The sequence below is a fragment of the Chrysemys picta genome, chromosome 23 (assembly GCF_011386835.1).
Source record: "Chrysemys picta bellii isolate R12L10 chromosome 23, ASM1138683v2, whole genome shotgun sequence".
Taxonomy (NCBI): Eukaryota; Metazoa; Chordata; order Testudines; family Emydidae; genus Chrysemys; species Chrysemys picta.
Window position 1 is genome coordinate 10,558,999 of NC_088813.1, and position 9,428 is coordinate 10,568,426.

The 9,428-nt window shown below is 52.2% G+C and overlaps 1 protein-coding gene across 4 annotated transcripts in view; it reads right to left on the reverse strand.

Moving 5' to 3' along the window:
- Positions 1-5,062, reverse strand: part of LIN28A (lin-28 homolog A) — a 42,247-nt gene extending 37,185 nt beyond the window's left edge. The window contains exons 1-2 of one of the 4 annotated variants that reach the window (XM_065576861.1): positions 5,020-5,062; positions 1,152-1,336 (exon numbers count right to left, since the gene is read on the reverse strand). In XM_065576861.1, coding sequence (XP_065432933.1) covers positions 1,152-1,336; positions 5,020-5,047 — 213 coding nt within the window. In that variant the 5' untranslated portion in view covers positions 5,048-5,062. Of the gene's footprint in view, positions 1-1,151; positions 1,337-2,308; positions 2,608-2,650; positions 2,844-4,925 lie in introns of those variants that run through there. The other 3 variants (XM_042844679.2, XM_024107621.3, XM_005302030.4) reach the window with 3 other exon arrangements.
- Positions 5,063-9,428: the final 4,366 nt, after the last annotated feature.

Here is a 9,428-nt window from a genome sequence, read left to right on the forward strand (position 1 = left end):
GCACATTAAGGACACAGCTGTGTTACACCAGAGGGGTCAAAAGGTGGATTATGTGTAACTTCCGTGTGGACACTGTCAATGGCCATCACCCATTGTTCACAGCCACACACGGGGGCTGGGTTGAACCAGGGGTTTCTAAAACCGTGGTTCTCTCCTGGATGGGACCTAACCATACCAGGGTCAGGGCACGAAGTGCTTTAACACTGTGCCCTGTAGCACGGAATGTGTGTGAGATTAAATCATTTTCACACGGGGAATGGGGTGGGAAGCCTATTCTAATACACTCTATTGCCTGCCCCCCTCAGCACACTTCTTCCTCCATCCACTCCCCCTCCCACAATCCATGCAGGCCCGGGACATTATTTCTACTGCCATTATCCGGAGGGTAGCACTTTTCACCCCACTTTAGGCAGGCACCCTCCTGCTTACAAACCCCTCTCCATCCATCTCCCACCCCTAGCCTCTCCCGCCTATGGCAGCTCCCTGCCCAGCTTTATGGGCTCCCACACCAGCCATTGTGGACAGAAAATGGATCAAGCCGGTATCCCTTTCTACACACGCTGCAGGGGGGCTGGCTCCCTGGAGGTACTCCGGAGGGGAACCTCGCCCTGGCTAACCAGTCCCCCGGTCCCCACGGGGCTGAGGAAGTGGGAAGGGAGAGAGGAGGCGAAAACAATCACAAGGAACCAGCGCTAATCCCAAAGCCCCCGGGGAAAGGCCGCAAGCCCTGCAGGCCCAGCGTGGCATGGGGAGCCCCTTCCCCGCCCCCCACTCGTGGGGCTGATGAAGCTGTCCTGAGATGGGGGGGCCGCTCAGAAACAGGCTGGAGCTACCCCCTCCCCAAGAGGTTTCACAAAGCAGGAGCCCAATGCAGGGGGCTCCCCCGTGTCCAAACGCACCTCCCCGACCGCTGCATTTCCCCTCTCCCCAGCACGGGGGGCGGGAATGCCCCCTGCCTCCCCACTCAGGGCGGGCTGCCCCCAGGGCTCTGCCTGGGCTAAAATCTCTGCTAGCGCCCCCTGCACCCCAGCCCCAGCGTCCTAGGCCTTAAACCGCCCAGCCCAGCCCCACCGCCCTGCCTAGGAACCGGCGGAGGAGGCTGAAAAGCCCCTGGACCCACGCTGGCCTCGGAGAAGCCCCCCCAGTCTTACCTGGTGCACAAAGACATCCACGGGGGAGTCCAGGGCCATGCCCTCCTTGCTGGTCATGGAGAGGAAACCGAAGCCCATCCTGACGTTGAACCATTTGCAGATCCCGGAGCCGTGGAGGGGCTGGGGTTCCTCGTCTGGCTTCGGGGAGTCTCCCGCGGGCTCCTCGCCCGTCTTCGCACAGCCACCTGGAAACATACAAGCCAGACCCACTGAGCTAGGGGAGAAGGAACCAGGAGAGCCGCCTTCGCCATAGCGCGGAGTTGGGGACCAGCATCCGGGGCGCCCATGGGAGCATGATCGAGCTTCCCTCTGCAGCCCCTGCCCCGCTCCCCCCGAGAGACCCCCCACTACTGAGACCCCCGATTCCCTAGGAATCTCCCTGGCTGTTTCTGCTGCCTCCAACCCAGCTGCGCGCACCGAGCCAGGAAGCTCCACTCTAGCCTTCGAGAAACCGCCAGAGCCTTTGCTCCTTTGGGGGGGCGGGGGAGCCTCTCTCGCCCCAAATCTAAAGTAAATTCACCGCAGTAGGGAGTAAATAAAACACCGACACCCCCCCCACCCCGACATGAAGTACGGGTCACCCACGTCTGATGGCAAAGGGGGCCTGGGAGAATCAATCTCCCATCTCGAGAAGGATTATTTTGTTATGCTGATCGAAGCCAGTTGCAATTAACCTCGATGAGATCCAAGAGACAGAGGGACCGAACCCCCACATTCCCGTTCCCCTCCTCCCCAAAATGGTGCGAAATCAAAGAGAAATCCCCCCCCGAAAAGTTTTATGCCTCTCGAATTCAGCTGATCGCACATTTTAAAAACCACTCTCTCCACTCCCGCCCCCCATTCCCAGGGTGCTAGATTCGCCCAGGCTTCACAAAATAAAATAATAATAATAAAAATGCCCACAACTTCCCAACTCTCACCCCAGAGGAAAGCACATGTTGCAGCAACTCACTGATTTCATTTAATACCCACCCCCGCCGAAAAAAAAAAAAGGGGGGGAAGCAACCATTCGTTTAGTGAGTTGCTAAATCTAATGCACCCAAGGGTAGATTCTTTCCACAAAGCTGAAACAAACAAAACACCACCGATCATTTTGGGTAGCTGTGAATTCCACCCCTCTCCAAATCAACCCAGTCTGGAATAAAGCAGCACCGAACCTGCAAACTGCTGGTTGGAAACAGAACCCATCCTGCACCCCCTTGGCAAAATCCTGAGCTGTGGACGGAATCCCCTCCACTCCTCGCTGCAGCCAGCCTGGAGGGTGTCACCGCAGCCCAGCCCCCAAAAAAAGATTCAAACCCGAGAGGAGGGGGGAAGAGAAAGGTTTGCTACATCTTCACTCCAACAATAGAGGTGGGAGGGCCCCAGGGCTTTCAAAGGATCCCAAATTCTAAGAGACAATAGCAACCCCTAGAGCCATGCCCCCTCCTTCTCTCCCGCCTCAACAACACCCCTGAGCTCTTCCCCCTCCCAGAAGTGGGGAGGGGAGGGGGAGTCACCTTCTGCCATGCTGCCTGCTGCGGGACAGCCCTGGTTAATTTCACTTTCCCCCTTTTCCTACTTCATCACGCCTGCTGGCTCCAGGGTTTGGGGGGTGGGGGAGGAGCCCGCCTTGCCTGGCATCCCTGGCTCTGTTTTATCATAGTGTGGGTTTCACATGTCCCCTTCCTTCCCTCCTTCCCCTCCCCCACATGACTCAGTTACTTTCCCCCCTTGCTAATAATTATACATTCCAAGAGGGATTTTTGTTTTAAGGGAGGGGGAGGCTGCCTGCGAGTGCAAACCCCACAGCGGGCCAATCACGGATAGAAACCACCTGTCAAGACAAAAAAAATGGATGACCCCCCCCAACCCCCCTTTGCACTCCACTCCACCTCCTTCAGGACACTATTAAGTGCTGTACCCTCCCTCCCCCGCCTATAGTCAGTTTGGCTGGGAGATGATCAGCAGGACTTTAGCTGACCTGTTTAAAATGAGAGCTCTCCCGCTTCATTCCTACTTGGCATGTTAAAGCTTTCTCTGACAATTCCCTCCTCCCTGAAAGGAGAGAGTAGTTTGTCCTACTATTAGGGGTAGAGGAAGGGAATCGCGAGGGACCCGCTCCAAAAATACTCAGTCATGGGCCATGGGCTTCTAGGAGGATCTGAAATGAATGGTAGAGGGAGGGCTTTGATTGTTTCCCCGTTTATTGCTCTCTGGTGATGTATTAATTTTAAACCACCTGCGATTGGAGTCATCTGGCTTCCCAAACTTCGGATTCGAGCACATTGAAATGACCCAACCCTGCTTTTGAACAACAACAATAACAAAAGTTATGTATTCAATGCTCGGCTTTAGTTAAAAATTTCCCAGGAAGATTTCTTTAAAAACGAACAAACAAACAAAGGCTTGGGGGGGGGGGGGGGAAGAAAGAAAACACAAAGGGATGTTTTATGCAGGGGGGAGCAACCAGATTTTTTTTTGCTCGATGCATCACGTGGAAAACGAATGAAGAGATTTCCTCCCCTCCCCCCCGTTCGTTGGTTCAAAATCAAAGGCCGGTGGGAACAATTTGGGGAGGTCCGCTCAGTTTTGTAAATTTCATTTTTGCACGCGGGATATATTTCATCTTAATGAGAGCGTTAAAACGCCAGGAGATAGAAGCACGTTCCCCAGCCGGAGAAAAACACGGATGTTAAAATGAAAGTCCCCCAAATCGAATCCCCTTGAACCGGTTCTTTTGGCCCCACTCAGAGTTGTTTTTGGAAGCGTTGCATAACAACCTGGGAATTAAATCGACTCCAATCACCCTTTTAATCAAGTCTTTTCAGTTCTCACCCCTTCCCAAGAAGTTCGGAAGGGCACGAGTATCTTTGCCCCCCATGCATGTAAAGTTGAGTGATATAATTTCCACTCCCGCGACAGCCGGGCCTCTGGGGTGGGCAGGGGGAATTGGAAGCGAAGTCCCAGAGCTGGTTAAAAGGCAATCGGATCAATTGAGATGCGATCAATGCTTTGGGGCTGATGGATGGGATGGGAGACCCCCGGGCGCAAGCAGAGGAGAGACCCCTAAGGAAGGGGGTTCTTGGCTGGGAAATCCACTTGCTCCCCGTGAAATGCTGGGTCCCGGGCTTCATTCCCCTTGCCCCGGAAGGGGGGCGCTTTGAACTCTAGGATCTCTCTGGCCAGCATATTTGACATTACATATTTGGAGCGGAAATGACCCATTTGGCTATTCGGGGCGGGGGGGGCGCGCTTTCTTCCCTCCACTGATATTGGCTTGGGGGAGGGGCTGGCGGGGGGGGGGTCTGCATTAGGAACCGAGGGTCCCGATTTGCATGGCCTGAAGGGGTGGGGGCTGGAGGGAGCTGAGCTTTCGCAGGGGTGGGTGGCTCCAAGCTCCCCCCTCCTCCTCGGGGAGAGAGATTTCATGGCTGGCCCAGGACAATGGCTGAGTGACCAGGGCAGGCTTCCAGGCTCCATTTCCGGCGCTCAGTTCAAACTGGACAATGCCAGCGAGCGATTCCCCCGGAGCAAGGCTGAACTTTTAAAGGGACAGTGTCTCATATCCCAGCTCCGGCCAAGCCCACCCCAGCCGTCCGGCCCGCGCCTCTTTTATTCGTAAAGGGACTCCTCGTTCCTGGAGACAATGTAGGTGATCTCCTAGCGGTTCCTTCCAAGCCCGCGAGCGGGGGCAAAAGATTTTGCCCCCGTCCCGTTTTCCTGGGGGACATCGCCAGACCGCGGAAACCGGTGTCTCTCTCTACCCACCTCCCCATAACAAACCTGCCACACCTGGCTCTAAAATGGGATTCCTTCGGCTACAGGCCGCTTCCAATGCACAGAGGTGCCCGTGGAACACGATAGGGTCTATATAGGGATTGCTCACAGAAAACACGCTGGTTCTCTCCATCCATCCCCAGCGCTCTCTCTGGTTCTACCCACGCTCCGTCCCCCTGGCTTCTCTGACTCCAAAGCGCGCACACGGTCCCCTTCCCTTGCTTGTTTTGGGGGTAGGAGGCGGGACTCCCAAACTAGAATTAGCATTTTCCCTTCCCCCCAATAAAAAAAATAATAATAATAATAGCAAATTAAAAACGATTGGCACTGATGAATGATCATTCCTGGCGGCCAGGAAAACCAACCTCTGGCCAGGTCACTTTTAGGGGGATTGTGATTTTTAATTTTTAAAGGGCGAGGAGACGGGCTGGCTGGAGATTTTCCATGTTTGTTCATTCATTCAAACCAGCCGCGTGGGAAATGGGCGCTAAGCGGAGACCCGCAGACCCGCGGAGTGGGTCTGCTTTAGGGCGGCAGAGGTTAGCAGCTGCAGGGGGGTAAGAGAAAAGCCAATCCCGCCCCCGGGCACTGATCAACGCAGAGCCATTGGCCTGTGAGCTGTGCAGGGAACGGGATCGGGGGAACTTCCACCTGCCCTTCCCTGCCTGAAAGGGGTCCCAAAGCGCCGGCTGAGAAGAGCGATCAGACCCAAAGTGGGAGCTGGCGGGAGGCCCAGCCGCGGGGTTTGAACCGGGCGCTGTCGGCCCCCAAGCGCTGAGCGCTCCCACGGGAGTTAAAGGGGGGAACTGCGGGGGGACGGACAAGAGGCGAGAATTTCAGCCCCGTTTCGGAGGGGCCGGGACACTCCGCAACTGACACCCTCAGAGCCTCGGGCTGGGTCTCCGAGGCTAGCGCCGGGCAGTGCCTGGCCGAGCGCTCCCCGCTCCTCCCTCGGCCCAGGCTGGAGGGACTCCCCGGGAAGGGGGACTCAGAGAGCCCCGCTAACCCCGCAACCTCGAGTTACTCGCGTCATTGAGCGGTCAGGACTCGCCACCCCGGTTCCTGGGGGTTTCTCCTCTCGCCCACGGCACTCGAACTGTTGGGTTAGGTGCTGGTTCCCCCCTTTCCTTTCCCGAAGGGATCCTGCCGGGGAGCTGGCGAGTTTGGCCAAGACAACATTTGACGTCTCTCCGGGCTCTGCAATCACTCGATTCCTGCCTAGCCTCGGGTTCACATTCAACATTCACCGATTTGCCAATTGCTTTCTGAGCCTACCCTCGCCCTGCTGGAAGGGAAAATTGGGGAGCCTTGAAATCCGTGCTTCTCGCTCAGCACCTTATCTGTCTGTGGGCTACCAACCCCTCCGGTAGCCCCCTTCACGGGGGGGGGGGGGCAGCAAAGCGCGTCCAATTTAGACTAGGATGGGGGGAGAAAGAGAATTCAGGATCAAACTGGAAGGTCTATGCTCTGTCCAGGGTGCTGACTTGCTGGGTCAGGGCTGCCTGGCGTTGTCCCTGGTGCTGAAAGGCAGATCGGCCTCACTCTGTCCAGGGTTCTGAGTGGGGATTTCATTTTCTAGACAAACCCAGAAACACACACGAAAAATAATTCAGATTTTTTTTCTTAAACTGAATCTAACTTGTTAAACATTCCATGCCCCGCCCCTCTTTTATCCAGCATGTCCATCATTATGAGGGAAACCACAATTCAGTTGCGTTGCTATAATCTCACATTGAATCTATTTCCCCATGTTAAGTATCCTCACACCTTCTTGTCATTATCACTACAAAAGTTTGTTTTCTCTCGCTGATAATTGCTCATCTTAATTAATTAGCCTTTTAGAGTTGGTAGGGCAACTCCCACCTTTTCATGCTCTCTGTATGTGTATATGTATCTCCTTACTATATGTTCCATTCTATGCATCCGATGAAGTGGGTTATAGCCCACGAAAGTTTATGCTCAAATAAATTTGTTAATCTCTAAAGTGCCACAAGTACTCCTCGTTCTTTAATCTCAACGTAGTTATCTTTCAATCTTGCCTTGATTGTTATTTCTAATATAGTAGTTCCATTTTTTGCAGCCAATGCAAAGCTTTCTTTAGGTGTTAACTGGTGTCTTTGTTTTTAGGCAGTGGCTGGAGTCTGTGGAGTGTATTTTGATCATCGAAAAAACTACTGGTACTGCTCAATATTTCTGAGACACAATCTAAAATGGAAGAAAGGCCTAAATAATTCCCCATTTCCCCCTTATCTTCACTTTTTGGATTGAATATCATGTAATGTGACTCAAGATATTAGGACATCTGAACAAGTGTGATTATTTTAAATAATTGTTCTGTTGCATCACTGTTGTAATATTTTAATAATCTGGGTTATTAATCATTATTACCAATTAATGGATACCTATTTAGGCATGACTTAGTAAAAGGTGTAGTTAGTTTGCAGGACACACAAGGCATGTTCATAAGAACCTGCACCACCTGTCTCACCTTGCAACTGTTGCAAACTTTCAGATGCATCTTCCCAGAGCAGAGAAGCAGGTAGGGAAATGCTGTTCTAGGGAACTGATCAAACCTTCCCAGCAGTGATTCGGGAGGGTGCTTTTATGACAGTAGATTTCTGAGGCAATAAAACTTCTAGAGGGGAAAAATGCCTGTGACTCTTTTGATTTGTCCAGGGTCTAGTTAGGGGGGAAATATGCCCCTTGACACTATGATCAGAAGGACCCATTGTTCAGTATGAAAATGAAGGACCATTCAGAAATAGCTCTCAAAGTGAATGGATTTAGGCAGGGATGGTTCTGACCCTTATGTTCTCTTCTCTCATTCCCCCATCACTATCAGGAACACGTGTATCCCAGATACAGGGAGAGGTTGGCACCAGCTACATAAGCTATCGGCGTCTTGCTCCTTGGCCTGTTGTTGCGTTTGTAAGTTGTAGCTGACACGGATCAAGGAAGGATAGCCACAGTGATTGGGAGAGAAACTATAAAGTCCAAGGGGATCTACTGACCTGCCATGGGGAGGTGACACCTGATAGTCAGAGCACTCATCCTCCTAGCGTGGGGGAGATGGGCCAATCTGTGCAGGACAAAAATATATAAACATATATCAGCGTGAAAGCTGGCTCAGTGACTGCCCAAGAAATCAGTGCTGGAGGCTGGGCAGGGCCTCAGAGAGCCCAGGAAACCCCTGTAGTCATTCTTTACCAACAGCTTCCATTGCTCATCTTGGAAGCCAGGCCAAACCTTCTTGTGATGGGGCCAGGACAGCAACACACTGCATCGGACCACAGAGTACAACTCAGCAGGAGGATTGCTGAAACCTTCCAGGCAGTGCTTAATTTGTGTCAGGGCTTGCCAGGGCTGAGTCCCGGCACCTCTGGGCTTGGCAGTTCATAGCCCCGGCACCTCTGGGCTTACTGCACAAGTTATGAATGTAAAAAAATTGCTTGAACCTCGGCACCTAATTGCTTGAGCCTGGCACCTCTTTCATTACAAATTAAGCACTGCCTCCAGGTCCTTCCCCCTTTCCATCCAAACTGATGCCAGTGGGCTCGGCATCACTCCAGACATGACAGCTAATGGACTAGACATTGGGGGAAGGGGTCTGTACATCTGATGGGTTGCCACTGAGTGGGGAACTCTCTGCTTGTCTGTCATATCCCCTTGTCTGTCAGTCTCTCTGCTTAGATTGTCACTAACTCTGTATCTGAACAGTGCCAAGCCCAATGGGGCTGGGATCTTGGGTGGCCTCTAGACACTACTGTAATAAACATCATCAATAATTAAATGAAGAGCAACTTAGCCTGAACCTAAGCTTAATGCTCACATCAGAGTGATGGACATCAACATAGGAACTTACATAGATAAGATAGTGTAGATAAATCTCTGATCATTTTCATATGACTTTACATTGCGCCTCGTCATATAACCTTGTGGTGGGTCTACCCACGTGTGACCTCTGTTTTCATGAAACTTTGTATCAAAGCCTCATATAGAAACCTTGTATTGATGAGCCTTGGTATATGGAAACTTTGTATCAAAGCCTCATGTAGAAACTTTGCATTGCCCTTGGTATAATGTTATAGCCCCTAAAGATAGAATAAGATAGAAGAAAAATGTCTTTAACAGGAGTACTTGTGGCACCTTAGAGACTAACAAATTTATTAGAGCATAAGCTTTCGTGGACTACAGCCCACTTCTTCGGTTGCAAGTGGGCTGTAGTCCACGAAAGCTTATGCTCTAATAAATTTGTTAGTCTCTAAGGTGCCACAAGTACTCCTGTTCTTTTTGCGGATACAGACTAACACGGCTGCTACTCTGAAACCTGTCTTTTTGCTAGCAGTAGAACAAGATCTCGCTCCCCCTCCCTCCGACTCTTAATCAATTGCCCTGTTGAATGAATGAGGTGTGGATGAGCAAGGCATGGAAGGCAGCACCTCCAGACAGCCTCAACCTTTGGAGAGGGGCTGGGAGCCAGACCCAAGGACAATAAAACGTGTCAAGTGGGCTCATTAA